Source organism: Ambystoma mexicanum, chromosome 9, assembly GCF_040938575.1.
Source record: "Ambystoma mexicanum isolate Mex_15411 chromosome 9, UKY_AmexF1_1, whole genome shotgun sequence".
Classification (NCBI taxonomy): domain Eukaryota; kingdom Metazoa; phylum Chordata; class Amphibia; order Caudata; family Ambystomatidae; genus Ambystoma; species Ambystoma mexicanum.
Window position 1 is genome coordinate 651,281,594 of NC_090931.1, and position 16,399 is coordinate 651,297,992.

Below are 16,399 nucleotides of genomic sequence, written 5' to 3' on the forward strand. Positions count from 1 at the left end.
CTCGTCGTGCTGTTTGAGCGTAGGTGAAGCAGGAGATGTCAAGGTCCAGTCTTGAATCTTCCTGCAGGAGTGATGCTGGCCCACCAGACCCGTCCAAGTATGCCCGGTCAACAATCTCAATAAAGATATAATTACCAAGCTGGCATACACAAGGGGAAAGGGGAATGGAGAACAAAACAAAGCAGATCTTCACTGGTTTTCAATGTTGAAGACACGACAACTCGACAACTGGCTAAACCCTCTGGAACTGGATTACAGGGTAGATGGTTCATCAGTGTCTGTGAAAATCTAAACACAATATTCACCATACTTATTACTCTTCACTGAATTCTAACTACAACCTTAATGTGTAATATTTATATCGGAATTAAAATACCTGAAGCCTATGCTTGATTGCTGATAGGCGGTAATAATTAGCTAGTTATCTTCTTTATCATAAATGAACTTCTCTGAATTGTAACTTCTTGAACTCTTGTCCCCTGGCTCAAAATTATGATATTGCATTAAACTTGACTGAAGTTAAGTTCAATTTCAAAAGAATAAAATAAATAAAAAATGAGTATGTGTTACTTCGTTGAATTTTAAATGCTGCCAACGTTAAGTAGAAAAAGTTTCTTCTTACTTCCTCTTGAGGAGTTTATTCAACTGTAGAACTGTTGGTACAATGCTACTTGTATACTGGAAACAGCGTTAAGTTCAATCAACGAAGAACCGCTCTGAAATGATGAACGCGTGAGGCTCATGGAACCGCGCTCACCGAAAAGCTAACAGCATACGCTTTGTAGATGATGAACCGAAGCAATGCAAACGAAACCGCACAGTAGAGAAAACCGCGCTCTCAGAAGTTCCGAAAACCTGAAGCGAACGAAACCGCCGGAATCGCCGATACACAGAAATGTAAATACGTAAACGTCCAGGCAAAGTCGCGTACACGTTAAATCAGGAAGTAAATAACTCAACTATAGGACGCACACTGAAAAATAACAGGTCCTATTCTCTAATGTAAAATAGTGACGAATAACTTGCACGGCACGTGCTTGTAAGTTATTTCAAAAAGAGAAAAAACACGGCAAGTTAGTATTGTTAAGCGCAAACAAATCTATGGATTAAACAATGGCTAATGAAGCTTGCGCAATTAGTATTTTATTCTGAAGAAACTAAATATTAAATAAACCCGAATAATATCAAAAGTAATGCAGCCGCAATACGAATGAAACAAACGTTACTTTTCTCAACACAATTACACGAACGAAATGAGCACATGGAAGTTCGTTTTTACTTGTAGATATTAACAGTCTCTAAATACTATTAAAAAAAATAACTTCTTGACTTGAAAACTGGAGATAAATTATATTCTTAGATCAAAGTACAATTGAGTATTTCACCAAAACTACTTAGCTTGCTTCTTCTTTACTTGACTTTAGTTTTCTCTTAAATCTGATGACTTCTTCTTGAAAGATATTTCAGAACTTTTATCTTCTCTTTAGTTTCTCTTCACAAAAGTTACTATGGATTACTAAAGCCAAATTTCTTCAGAGTTCGAATAACTGCAACCTTCCTCTAAGGGAACTGGAATGAAAGGCAGTTTAGAATGTTGGTAAATGTTCCAAACTACCTCGCAATACTTCTCCTCCAATCATTAGTGTTGAACTGAACCTCCATCTTGGTTTGGGGAAATTGGCACTTCCTGTAGTTAAATATCAATAAGGAAACATATTAAGCTATTGGCATATTAAAATCCGGAATCAACGCCCAAACATCACTCACCAATTCTCCAACAAATATAAGATGAAGAAAACTAAAAACAAATGTTTACTTAAATCTTCTTAATGAAAGTTTTCTACTGTAATGTCTCATTGAAAATCTGGAAATCCATGGGATCCTGACAGGAGAGGAGGTTCTTGGAAATGGGGAACGTGTCTTTCGTCTCTCCTGACGCCTTTCTTGCATCCAGAATTCCATCTGAAGGGCTGCAGTCATCAGTTCCGGTAGTGAGGCAGGACGAGGGAAGTGGGCCAATTAATCTTTTAGGTCCTCCCGGAGACCGCGGCGGAACAATATATATTGTGATTGTTCGGACCAACCAGTTTCCATCGCCAATCTTTTAAATGAAGAAATGTAAGACAATACATCAGCTTGACCCTGACGAACGTCCAACAGGTCTTCGCCTGCTGCCATGGATATCTCAGATCTCTCGAAGGTGGTTTTCACTAAATCCACAAAGGTATCAAAATTCTGAAGTCCTGGATCGGCTCCTGTGACGAGAGGGGTGGCCCAAGCAAGGGCATTCCCTGTCATATTTGATATCAGAAAGCCAACCTTGGCGTGGTCGGATGCATAGGTGTGGGTTCTGAAGGAAAAATACACCCTACAGGCGTCAAGGAATACCTTGAGAGTCTTGGGAGATCTGTCATACTTCCCCGATGACAAAGACATCGGGGGCAAATCCGTAGTAGAGGGCTTGCGGGCCGCCACCATTTGTTTAAGACGATTGTTCTCTGTCTTCATGTTTTGCATCTCAATGGAAAGATTCTGTACCGCGGCAATTAACTCCTGCACTTGCTCAGGGGTAGCCATCCTAGAGGTTTGGCGTTGCAATCTGTCAACCGGTTTCCCTGATGTTATGTTGGTATCCCCACTTCCCTCCTCTAACTCCTCACCTGGAGTATCTGAGTCCTCCTCCACGGGGCTGAGAGATCGATGAGCTTGGTAATCCTTTTCTTTTTTCCTTTGCTGCTTGAGTCTCCCGCAAGAGGAAGCCACAGTAAGAGCGGTTAAAAACGCCCTGGCCGTGACCCCCTCCCCGGAGGGACAGAAAGGGGAAGAAAAGCCAAGTACTGGCAAAAAAACCCCACTGATAACGGTCCGGCAGGTCTCCTGGTGGCTGCTGGTTTCGGAGGATGAAAGTAGCGGGAGACCCAGAATGGAAATAGTAGTACCAGTGGATGACAAGAGATACACTCCAGAAGAAAGCTGAAGGAAGCTGAAGGAACGAACTGCTGGAAGCATTTCGCAGGAGGCGGCAAACCGGGAGAGCCCCGAAGGCAGAGGAAACCAGAGTGGAAGGGAACCAAGAAAGGGGGAGGCAGGAAAGAAAAAGGAAAGAAGCAAGCGAATGCTCAGAGGAGCAAACAGCGTATAGCAAAGCCGCGCCAGCAAGGGAGCACAGCTGACCGAGAGCGGTTGCAACGCGTAGAACTGAAAGGGAGGCGTGGCTAAGTAGCGCTACGTGTACTCGAACGGAGAAAGACTAGACCGTCCGTGCACGTAGCTACTGAGCGTGACAGGACTCAGGAAGTCCAAAAATGTACTCTGGGGCCACAGACGCAAGCCGGGAACGCATCGCGTGACAACGTATGGACTCAGGGCACATGATTCTTCTACCCTGCTCCCCCTCCTCCCCCTTTACCCCTCAACCCTACTTCTGCAGGAGTCTGTCCTAATACATTCTGGTTTCACCATCACCATCTTGTGGCCAATGCTGGATTTCACTTTTATGGACTTCATCGATTCACGGTGCATCACCCTTTCTCAACTCTCATGCTGAACTTCCTTTGCATCTTTTACTCACGGTGGCCCTAAATCATGCTGTTCCCATCTTCATCTTGTATCCTGGCTTCCAACATTATGTGTTACTACTGACTTCTGCTATTTTATTCATTCTTCCCTCTTGCTCCTCCACTCTTTAACTGCATACGCTCTGTTCTCTCCTCCTCTCCCTTTCCCCCTTTTCCTATCTCCTCCCTTACTTTCTTCTATGCACTTACTATATCAGAATTGTCCCTGGACCTAGTATGATAGCAACTTCGTCTGTCTCCTTCCCCCTCCCCTTACTTGTTTTTATTCCCACCCCCCTGCACTATCTGAAATGTCTTCAGGCCTAGTACGATAGTCGCTTGTTTTGTTCCTCCCCTCCTTTTCTGCACCTCTCTCCCTCACCTTTTGTTTTTCTCCGGCTCTACCAGAAATGTTGTCAGGCCTAGCATGGTAGTCACCTGTCTGTTTCCATTTCCTTCCCACTCAACCCCCTCCGAAACCATCATATCATATCATATCATATATCATGCAACTTATGCAGCCGCCCTGGGAGAAAATTAAAGAAGATTTACTTTTCACATAGTCCTGCAGATGCACCAGTGGTTTGCGCTGGGAAAGGTTGTTCTCAGGGATTGATGCAAGCCTGGGGAGAGCCAAGTCAAAGTGCTCAAAGAGCCCAAGAGTGATCACGGCCTCACCACTCCAACCATAATTATGGCAAGGGTTGGAATCTGAGAAGGGCTCGCGACAAGAGTGCCATGAATGAAAACCCAAGAGTGCAGGGCATATGGTGAAGCCAGCACAAAAAAAGAAAAAAATGCCCAGCAGGAAAATGGCACGTATTTTGTACTTTTATTTGTATTTTGTTTATTTGTATTGCACACCCTGCCCAAGGGCATCAGGGCGCATGTTTGGAAAGGGAGTTACAGATAAATTTTGCATATATAGTTACAAGTTACATTTTAAAGACATATTTACATGAAGATTAAGAACATGGAACAGAAAATATTGCGCGGACTGGCAAAAAGGTCAAATATACAATATATACAGTGGGTAGCCTGTTTGCCGATGACCGCAGCATGAGTTACAAGGCGGAGGCCAGAGCATCCTGTTCGTGAAGCCACCGTTTAGTTCTATTCTTGAAGGAATGGATGGCTGGCACATTCCTAAGATCATTAGGTAAGGAGCTCCACAGCTTAGCAGCCAGGACTGGGAAGCTCAAACCCCTAGCTGTCTGAAGCTTAAAGCTGGGGATGGTTAGAGTGTGCGCCTGTGCCGATCTCAGAGGTCTGGAAGCGGTATGTTGTGTGAAGCGAGTGGATAGGTAAGCAAGTGCAGCATTATTTTGTGCCTTGTAAGTTAGAACAAGTGTTTTGAGTGAGATGCGCAGTGTAATGGGTAGCCAGTATAGATTGCGCCTGGTAGAGGAAATGTGTGAGCGCCTAGGAATGTTGAGAGCAGCCCTAATGGCATTGTTTTGGGAGACCTGAAGTTTATCAAGGTTTCTTTGACTAGTCCCTAAGTAAAGGGCCTTACAATAGTCAAGTTTAGACATGATGAGGGTTCTGGCTAGGATCAGGCAGTTGTCCGTTGTCAGGAAGGGGCGACACGCTGTGATAAGTTTACATGTGTACAATGATGCTGAGACTACTGAGTTGGTTTGTCTATTGAGAGAGAGAGTGGAGTCAAGGTAAATTCCAAGTGTTTTCGTGACGTTGGTGACTTTAATAACATTTCCATTGATAAGGAAGGAGATGTATTTGGGGTCAAGTTTCATGAGTTTAGGCGGAGAACCTAAGATGAGTAACTCAGTTTTCTCGTCGTTAAGGCAGAGCCCGTGGTGTGCCATCCAGGCCTGGATGACAGAGTAGACTGAATTGAGTGCGTTGACATTGGTTGCATAGTCACCAGTGATAGGGATGAGTATCTGGGTGTTGTCCGCATAATTTGTGTATGAGACACCCAGATAGTCAAGAATATCAAAAAGTGGTTTAGTGAACATGTTGTATAACGTGGGTGATACACAAGAGCCTTGTGGGACTCCGCAAGGGACATGTGCTGGGTCAGCCGCGGCTAAGGAAGAGAAGACCCTCATGGATCTATTTGTCAGGAAGTAGCTGATCCAGGAAGTAGCTGCCTCAGAGAAGTGAGCAGCTATCTGAAGGTGATGGCAGAGGATTTGGTTATCGACCAAATCGAAAGCAGCAGAGAGGTCGAGGAGGAGCAGGAGCGCTTGTTTGCCCTTGTCTTTCAGGTCTTCTATTTGGTTTTTCAAGTCAATCAAGGCTGTCTCCGTACCATGTCTTGGACGGAAGCCAGATTGTCTAAGTCCTAATAGGTTGTTAGTATCCAGGTAATTCTGGATTTGGAGATAGGCTGCACGATCCAGAATTTTGAGTAGGCAAGGCACCGTGGTGATGGGCCTGTAGTTAGTAGGGTTGCTAGGGTAAAGGTTAGGTTTTTTAATTAGGGGGATGACCCAGGCAACCTTAAGGTTGTCGCGTACTGTGCCAGATTTGAATGATGAATTGATAAAGGAAGTAATGAATGGTGCTAGGTCATGAGCTGCTTCCTTTACGATCGGCGCAGGGCATGAGTCACCTTGGCAGTTAGAAGGCTTAAGCTTCATGATTATGTTTTCAACTTCCTTGATGGTGAGGGGTGAAAAGGTTTGAATAAATGCTTCGGAACGGGTATATTGTAAGACTGGTGGTTGCCCGATGAATCCGAGAGGTGGCTTTTTTTGCTATTAATTTTGGATTGGAGCATGGCAATTTTGTTTAGAAGTGCTTTTTAAATATCGGAACACCATTCAGCGTCCGGAGTGCATGTATCCAAAGGAGCGAAAGAGGACTCTAGTTCCTGAAGGATCTGGAAGAGTTCCTTGGTGTTGGATTGAGCTTGTGTGATCCTGGTGTTGTAAACTTCTTTTTTGGCCGCTAGGATAGCATCTTTGTAAGTGAGGGAGGCGGTTCGAAGTTATTTCTGTTGACTAGTGTGGGTGAGCTTTTCCAGAGTGACTCAGCTTTTCTTTTTGCTTTACGCAGTTCACGTAGGTGGGGTGTGATCCATGAATTAAGATGGTTGCAGGGTTTTTCTTTGTGCAGTTTGAGAGGGGCAATAGTGTTGAAAGCTTTTAACATGGCACGGTTGTAGGTGTCAACTAGGGCAGTGGGGTCCGAGCAGGTGGAGGAGGCAGAGTTTAGTAACGGGAGGATAAGGGGGAGTAGTTTCTCAACCGTGATATCCTTCCTGTTTCGTGTATAGGTTGGCAAGGCCATGTTGGGTTTGTCAATGCGTGGGCTAGAATTAATGGAAAATAAGATTTTATGATGACCAGACCACGCACAAGGAGTCACAGAGGATACCTTTAGTGCACAGTTCATGTCTGAGACCCAGTCAAGGGTGCGACCCTTGATATGGGTGGGTTCATTGACATGTTGGGTGAGGCCGAAGTCAGCCAGAACACTGGCTACGTCATTGGCTTTGGCATCATTTGTGTCCTTGTATCCCAGGTTAAGGTCGCCAAGTATGATGATTTGAGATTTGGGCTTAGTGCTAGAGGCGAAGATAGATGAGATGTCCTCAGCAAATGTGTAAGTGGGGCTGGGTGGCCTGTATATGAGATGCACTGAAGCTGTGTGATTGGGAGAAATAGGTAGTTTAATAGAGAGTAATTCAGCTGATGGCAGCTGCAGGGTGTTGACAGCTCTGAGATTGAGCGAGCTCTTAAATATAAATGCTAGCCCCCCCCCTTTAGTTTGCTTAGTGTCCCTATCGCATCTAATGATGGAGTAGTTGTCTGGGATGGCTAGGGTCAGTGCGGGGCCCGAGGCCGCATGCAGCCAGGTTTCCGTGATAGCAATGAAGTCAAGATTTTCTGTCACGATTAAATCTGCAATGTCTACGGCGTGAGCAGGGACAGATCGTGCATTAATAAGTGCACTTTTGAGTTTAGTCACCGTGTTGCACATACCCCCTTCTGCGCCCACATGAAGAAAGGCTGTTGGGGTTGCAAGCCAAAAGAGCACAAGGAGTTGGTACAGGTGCTCAGGATTGGCTTGCGGATGCACCCAGCCTTGGTTTTCTTATGTACACCTTTGCAGAGTACTTCAGTTCCATCCCTGTAGGGATAACATCTCACAAAGGGGCATAGGGAGTACATTGTAGATCAGTGTGATGGCCATGACATACTGTGTGCATGAAATGTGTGACTCATAATATACTGTACTGTGAGGTTGTCATATCGTATACTGTATGGGTATAATATGCAAATCATGACTTAGTGTAATGTGTGTCTAATAACACATAGTGAGGTGTGTGTACAATGACATACCATGAGCGTGAGCCATCTGCCAATGACCAATATTAACCCTTCGACCATCCAGTATTGATAGTGGAAATGATGCAACGTCGCCGGCTGCAAAAACTCCAACGATGCTGGCACGCATGAACTGCAAGAGAATGGAGAGTGTAACCAGTGAAATATCTCATCCCATTCGGACTTTTAGGCATGCCACATGCACTATCATAGCCAGAAGCCAGGAATTCCTTCAAAACAAAATGAACAAATACCAACCCAACAAAACCCTCATATCAGGACTAGCCTTCCTAGTCAAGAAGCCCAACATTTAGTAGAGGTGAACTTGTGCCAAATGCTTCCCAGCCATGGCGTAAGAACTGTGAAATAGTCTGCCGCTCTACATAAGGCCCATGCAAGACAACCTTGCCATTAGGAGCACATAGAAGACCCTTCCAAACAATCTACAAACCTAGGAAATACTTCAATCTGCAGTAACAAGAGAACCCACAGCAAGTAAGAAGATTTTGTAAACAACAACTTTAATTCATGCCACGCTAACCGCACTTAACACTTACATATTGACTCACCACCTACTTCACCACATGGCTAATACAGCCACACACGACTCGCAACCAAACTCATGAATACCATTTGTGCCGAATCACACATACCTATACTCAGAACAAAGAACGTGGGCAGACCCTCAGACTGACTGACTGACCGTGGCGCAGACAACCCGGGCGGGCCAGACTGCACAGTAGGCGCCAAATCCAAACAGAATGAAGCCCATTTCAGTTTACCCTACATATATTCTGTAACTTAATATGGGCAAACCCTCCCCTTATATTCCTCCCACTCTAACCCTCCATCCCAGCGCCAACACACACACACCACACAATACCATCTATCCCCATGACTCACATGACAACCTCACCTATTCACAACGCAAACTTGAATCTAACTAGATCGCCATTCACATTCCTTCAAATGACCCTGTATCATTAGATTCACCTCATTACTGCTACATTCTCACTCCACTGATGTTTTCTCATTCCCCTAATCAACTGCATTCCCCTTTTCTCCTCACTCTCCTGACCGCTGCTGAGTCTGCTAATCTCCACTTACTCTCTAGATTCTCCCTTAAGGTCTTCTTATTCCTGTTATCTCCCGTCATTCCATAATCTTTTTGCATTCACTTGGGGTAAAATTACATAAAATGCTTCAGTGCCAGGAAATAGGGTACTGACATTTGTACTGATCAACTGTAGCAAAATGTCATACTTGCAGTACTCATTCGGGGCAAATATATTTTTTGTGCTCGCTGGTCAGCACTGCTATTATATTACCAACAGACTGCTGCTAAACAAACTGCCATCAGATCAACATGTGTAATCTGGTGATCATTGTCTGCTTTACTTCTTGATCTTGCCTCATTCTCTTAAAATTTCACAGCCCCACTCCCTGCTTAAACACTGCATACCTGATCCACAAAGATTGCTCCACTGGAGTCTGTGGCAATCTCACTTCCTTGAAGAAAGCCTGCACATGGGGTGACACCTTGGAGAGACAAAAAGGAATGCTAAAACTGAAGTTTACAAATGTGCTTCACGTTATATCCAAAGGGTACATATCTCTCATACCAAGTCCAGCCACCACCACATCTGCAGGCAGCATGTCTCCACCTTCCAGCAGCACCTCTTGGACCTAAGCAGGGAATAAATAGGAACAGGTGTTCATATTTACGTTTGAAACAACAACTACTGCAGAGTTACAGTGGTCAATTCTGACAAAACATGTGTAAAGGGAGATGTCTTAGCATGCCTAAGAAGGTAACTTGTAGAGTATACCTTGCCATTCTCTCCTTTCAGTTCTGCCACACCACTCTTCATGTGAAATACTACTCCTCGTTCCTGTAGCATCTGAAATTAGATATTATGTGCATGTTACTCTGACTCAGGAGCTTCATATTTATCTGGTCCAATAATTCATCTGTCGTGCCATTGAATAACCAAAAATAAAGCTTCCGTAGTCAACGTCGATTTGAAATCTAGGATCAAGCCTCACAACCCAAACAGGAAGAGCCCTCATGTGAGGACCATGAGACCTGCAAGGCAAAATGACCTGGGTAAGAGAGTTACTGTATGCAGTGTGGAATGGCCAAGCAAAGGCACACTTGAGTGCTGTATGCGGTTTGACAACAGCTTTATTTAGGGTAGGGATTGGATTACATACTTATGGGATATAGGATTCAATCTACAAAACTATAAAAGCGTTTCTAAAGCAAATAGTTTCAGTATTTGGTAAATACAATATCCAAAACCTTTGTAAATCAACATCCAAATCAAAGTTCTTAACCTACTCGTATACGTCCTTGCCCTTCCTTGGGACACCCTACTCTGCAAAGCAATGCCCAAAAGATGCAGCCAACAAAAAGTTCTAAACCTAATCTTAATCAGTCTTTAGCCTCCCAACTACCCTAAGCTCTCAACAAAAATGTTCAGCCAATTAAGAAGGACCCAAAATCCTAATCTTAGATGCCCAGACCAAGCAAAACCAATAACTCCTTCTGGGAAGGCCCTTCCAGGGTTTACGCACAGTTTTAACTCTTCAAATCTTGCTGCTTTCACCATCTTTCTGAAGATCTCTCTCGGCTCCCAGGTTACTTGCATTAGGCTACTTCCCTTAGGCTTTCCCTAGGCCCCAGGTTGTAGCAATGGGTGTTTGGCTTCTCACATTATGTCAAGTGAATGCCAGTTTACATCTTGACTCTGGGTTCAATAGGTCTCTCCCAGACTCTGAATGTCCTTGTTTTTTCATTATCTCTCACTGCAGGTCTCTCCTAGACCCTAGGGTCCATCAGCTTGAATACAAGATCTCTCCTAGAACTAGGTGTCCATCATATTTCACAACAGGTCTCTCCCAGGCATTAAGGCTACAGCTTCCACGTCAATGTCCCCTCATTTAGTGTCCTTTTCAGGGATACAATATTGTGCCACTCTCCTGCTTTGGGAAGCACTTGGCTTCAGACTTCCTTTTACTTTGCTCTGGACCATTCAATAGGTCCACCTCTCTTCCAGCAATCTGGCCTTTTGTGGATACGGGACACCCGCCTAGCCCTTTCCAGAGCAGCTGCTGTAGGCTTTCCAAGTCCTGGAATACCTCTTGCCAGGTAGTGTGGTCCCTGTGTATCCAGTGACAGTTTGGAAGAGCACCTTCCAAATGCCTTTTTTGAGGAATGTGAACTTGTGGTGCTTCGGACTGGCTGCATTAAGGTTTAGCTTTCAATTTTTTAATTGGTTCCTTGTTTGTCCTAACTGCAACAGTTGTTCGAATCTCTCTGTGGAGTTTGCTTTAAATTAGTTAATTGAAAGATGTCCCTCACTTGTCCCTTCTGCAAAAATAAATTTGGTCGGTATCATTCACATCTTGGGATATCTCTGGTTCCACTGCTGGTATCTGGAGCGTTTCACTCGTACAAAATGGAGATCCGGGTCTTCTGATTACTGCTTTCTCCAACCACGAGGAGTGCAGTGGTCTGAACTTCCCTTTCTCTGCCTTCAGGATCTTAATTTTTGGTCTTGCCTGGGCTCCGCACTCTGGCTGCCTATCAGTATGGTGGTTGGTCTGGGGATGTTTTTCTGATGTCTGTAGTGGGTCTAACAGAAAGAGTGCTATTAGATTATGCTCTCGTTTGTTACTGTCAAAATCTGAAGAATCCTCCCTCCCTTGCTCCTCATCTGGTTCCTCCGTAGAGCTGTCCTCTGGATCTTTCTGCTTTCGCCTTCTTATCTTACGTGTGCCTTCTCCGTCTTGTCTTTTTTCTTTTGGTGTAGGTAAGGTCTCTCTCCTCTGGATGCCACGCTGTCGATTGAAGACACCCAACACCGTGGTCTCCCCGGGAGTAGGCCCCCAGTGACAGGGGAATAAAGCCTCCTGGCAAAAAAAAAACTGTAAGCCCAGACTTGATGATCAACTGTATGGCTGATAGGATGGTCCAATCAAGGCAGGATGTAATAGTACCAGACTTGAGGAGGAAGAACCGTTCCAAGAGTCCGGTGGCAAGAGGAATGGTTGACTGCAATCACCGGTGGGGATAAGGAGGATCAGGGAACTTCCGTAATCTGGAGTATCGAGAAACAGAGCCAGAAAGTAAGGACAGAAGAATTGAGACTCTGGGGTGAATTCCAGATAGGTAAAGTACAGGGGGTGGAGATATACTCCAGAGGGTCGGGAAAGAGCGACAGAGCAGAGCTGTGAATAGGAAGAAGGAAAATACGAGCGAGATAGAGCATCGCAGCAGGCGCAGCGCGGAACAAGTGGCAGAGGGTGAGCAAGGCCGCAAGAGGCTCCGCGAAAGAAAGGGCAAGGCGCCGTCAAAACACTCAAGCAAAGCAGAGTGTCGGTGGAGCAGGCAAGGGAACATTAGCGTTCTGCACGGAAAAGCAACAAGGTGCAACGCACCGAGAAGCAGTGGCTAGTTATGCCGGGAGCCGCCCATATTGGAAAAAAACTAGACCGCTCCATGCGATAAACAGCATGAGTGTGACGGAACATACTAATGGCATCTCCATCGGTCCCAAACTTTCCAGGAATGCATGACAGTTACCTTCTCATTAAATTGCATTAGGTAAGGTTGCCGGAGAGTGTTGTTTTATTTCTTGTCTAGAAATCCTGAATGTCATTTCCTGAGGTTCGTAGAAGATGGGATTTTAACACTTTGATGGGTGTACTCCGAGATCTTGCTGCGGGATACCAATTCTACCACTGTCTGGGAAGCGCATCAGGTAGCGGCCAGACAAACCCAATCCCTAGCATTTTACCAACTCATATTGCCAGATGGGGAGTTTTTGCAACTCACCACAGCAGGCCTATGCTGTTTCCGTTACACAAATACTTTGAGTTGATCCTCTGTTTGGCAAGACTTTGCTGGGAATTGTGACTCCTATGATGGGCCCTTATGCACTGTTTCGAATGATTACATCAAACCATAAAAAAATCTAATATTACTTCTAGAGTGCCCCCCAACCTAAACTGGAACCAGAGATTGATTCAAACTGAAAAGGAATCAGAGCGTCATGCAACCTGATGGTCACATTTTCCTGCAGGGACTCTATAAAATCATCTGGCTCCGCTGATAGCAGTGTAACAAGCAGCAACACGTATAGTATTAGACACTTGCTCTTGCAACCATATCACTCCAGTCCAGATGTAAATGTATAGGTTGCAGCTAGGAGTTGAGTGTATTGTCAAGACGGTTTCTCTAACATATGAAGCCCTTCCCTTAAAGTGCCCTACATTACTGTATGAGAGTTTATTTCGGAGGACTGCAGAGCACTCTGGGGCAAAGAAAATCTCTACTTGGTAATCCCAAATTTCAAAAGGCATATTAGAAATCCATCCTAGCCTGTCTGTGCCCCAAATATCAGTAACTCACGCCCTCTGAGGACCTTTCTCTTCCAGAAACAACGCAAACTAAGGAGATAACTCAGCAGACTACCCAAACAGAATGCGACTCAACAACGAAATGAACTCTTTGTTGCGTTATCTTTTTGTTCCTTCTTTTCTAGAGTCATGCTAGTAATCTAGTGTCACAGAAAAATGGCAAGGTGTGAGCCCTTGTGCCGCTAGTTCTCCGTCTTCTTTTGCCCTTTGTCTGACACCAAACTAAAATGTGATTTGCCACAATTAAAAGCCTTTTGTTGTAGTAGTAGTAACATTGATTTACTTTGATAAAGGACCATAAAATATAAAAAGTCTACATCATCTAAATACATAAAACTTTAAATAAACAATTACAGATTCAAAAATCACATTTACAACAGAAATTCATACATAGCAATACTTCAAATCAATATTGTATGACCTGTTATATATTTGCCTCCTTATCCTACAAGCGTTTTTAAGGTACTGGGAATTTACACATAAAAATGAATTATTAGTCATAGAACAATGAGACAATGCTAATTTTACAGCATGAATGTTAACAGTTCTAAAAACAGGTAAAAGCCATGTTTTCCGTTGGACAGAACAGAGGACAGAAAAAGAGAGTGTTGTATCTTCACAAACAGTCCGGCAATAAATACACTCATCAGAGTTTGATTTCCATGATTTAGTTTGAGCTAATGGCTAAGCTCCAAGTCTAAAGAACAAGTTACTTTCTTACCTGGTAAAGTTCTTTCGATGGAATGTTCCTCTGACGTATTCCACATCTATGACAGGTAATCACCGCAGCTGTGCTGCTTCGGAAAAAGTTTTCAGTGTCGGAGTCCTACGTCGATAAGCTGTCCCTCGAGGGCCTCCGTCGAGCCGATGTCACGGATGTTATAAAGTAGGACGCACGACGCCTGTAGCCTCAGTTGTAGTTTTTTCCTAGAACGTGTGGTACTAATCTTCTGCCAGTAGGACTACAGAAAGCCTTGCGGAAACGTAAGCTGCAATCGCATAAGAAATTCTGTAGAGGGGCAGGCTGGGAGGGTGCGATGTGGAATACTTTGGAGGAACATCCCATCGAAAGAACATTACCAGGTAAGAAAGTAACTTGTTCTTCGAAGGGATTGTGTCCTCCGATGCATTCCACATCTATGACAGACTCCGAAAGCAGTACCAAAATATGGAAGTGGGAAAAGAATTTAGAATTTTAGAATGCCCAATTAAATTGCAGAATAGAGGACCACCTTGCCAAAGGCCAAATCTTGCCCATGGATAGAATCCCTGGAGTAGTGTTTTACAAAAGTATGGACAGAGGCCCATATGGCTGCTTCACAAATGTTACGAATGGGAACACCCCTCTGCAGAGCAGTAGAGGCAGCCACACCCCTAGTAGAATGGGCCCGTAAGCCCACCGGAGGGTCCTTACCCACCAAACGGTAACATTCAGAGATTGTCAAGATAATCCATCTGGACAAGGTCTGCTTAGTAACAGCTTGACCCAAACACCTTCCAGCGTATCCTACAAAGAGCTGATCGTCCACTCTGACCCGGGACATGCGGGAGATGTAGAAACTTAAAGCTCTCCTAGGATCCAACCTATGGAGCCTCTCCTCTTCCTTACCAGGATGCGGAGGAGGATAGAACGCCGGAAGAATGACCTTCTGGCTCAAATAAAATTCCGACACAACCTTCGGAAGAAAAGAAGGACGGACCCTAAGGACAACCCTGTCCTTATGGAACACCATGAAAGGTGGCTTGGCGGATATTGCCTGCAACTCACTCACTCTGCGAGGGGAAGTAACCACAACCAAAAATACAGTTTTAAAGGTCAACAGTCTCAAAGGACAAGAATGTAAGGGCTCAAACGAAGCACCCATTAGGAATTTCAAAACTAAGTTCAAATCCCAACCAGGCACCTGGAAATGTGATGGTGGGAACACATTAGTTAGCCCTTTCAGAAACTGAGAAATCAAAGGAATCTTAAAATAAGAACACGTCTCAGACGAGCGCTTAAATATGGACAGCGCCGCCAGGTAACCCTTAATGGTACCCACTTGCAGGCCCTTGTGGGCTAACAAAAGCAAAAAAAGACAGAACCACAGGAATGGCACATGAAAAAGGATCCACATTCTTTACCCTGCACCAGTCGCAGAACTTTCTCCAACGGCAACGGTACAGGGACTTTGTTGCAGGCCTTCAGGCCGAAAGCAACACCTCCATCACATCTTCAGGGAGGTCCCAATCCTTGTACCTCAACCTTTCAGAAACCAAGCATGAAGGTTGAGAGACTTGACCTCTGGATGGAGAACCCGACCCCCCTCCCGTGAGAGCAGATCGTCTCGGTAGGGAAGACGGTGTGGAGGGCAGATGGACATGTCGAGAAGGTCCGGGTACCACACTCTCCTGGCCCATGCCGGAGCAATAACGATCATTCGGGAACCGAATCTCCGCAACCTCTGCAGCAGTTGCGGCATGACGGGGACTGGAGGAAATGCGTACAGCAGTGAGAAGGACCACTCCACTACGAACGCGTCCCCTAAGACTGCTCTTGGAGGAAATTCCCACAAGCATAATCTCTCGCACTGCCGGTTGACACTGGTGGCGAAGAGATCCACTTGTGGGGTCCCCCAAAGGGCGAAGATCTCCAAGAGAACTTCCTGAGCCAGCTCCCACTCGTGAGAGACCGTGCTCTGCCTGCTCAGAGTGTCAACCGCCTTGTTTTCGTCTCCGGCCAGATGAACTGCCGAGATCGAAATTTCCTGCTGGACGGCCCAGAACCAGAGCTGCACCGCCTCTCTGCACAGTGGGAGAGACCATGCCCCCCCCCCTTTTTGTTGAGGTAGTGCATGGCCACTGTACTGTCCATCAGAATTAGGACATTCTTCCCCCTCACAGACGGCATAAAAGCCTTCAGAGCTAGCCTGATGGCCCTCAGCTCCAACAGATTGATATGGAGTCTGGACTCCGACAGAGACCAACGACCGCTGGCTGTCAACTCGTTGGCATGAGCTCCCCATCCCGTGAGGGATGCGTCCGTCACGATCATTACCTCCGACCAGGGTAGCCAAAATGGAGCCCCCCTTCATCAGATTGCCTTCGACGGCCCACCACAGAAGATCCTGGGCGACC

The 16,399-nt window shown here is 45.2% G+C and overlaps 1 protein-coding gene across 19 annotated transcripts in view; it reads right to left on the reverse strand.

Annotated features, from left to right (window-relative positions):
- The window catches only part of LOC138488440 (apoptosis-inducing factor 3-like), a 1,275,087-nt gene that overhangs the window by 201,999 nt on the left and 1,056,689 nt on the right, over positions 1-16,399 (reverse strand). For all 19 annotated transcript variants that reach the window (XM_069615395.1, XM_069615389.1, XM_069615394.1 and 16 more), the window contains 4 exons: positions 9,688-9,759; positions 9,481-9,544; positions 9,321-9,397; positions 7,874-7,991 (listed from right to left, as the gene is read on the reverse strand). In XM_069615395.1, coding sequence (XP_069471496.1) covers positions 7,874-7,991; positions 9,321-9,397; positions 9,481-9,544; positions 9,688-9,759 — 331 coding nt within the window. The remainder of the gene's footprint in view (positions 1-7,873; positions 7,992-9,320; positions 9,398-9,480; positions 9,545-9,687; positions 9,760-16,399) is intronic.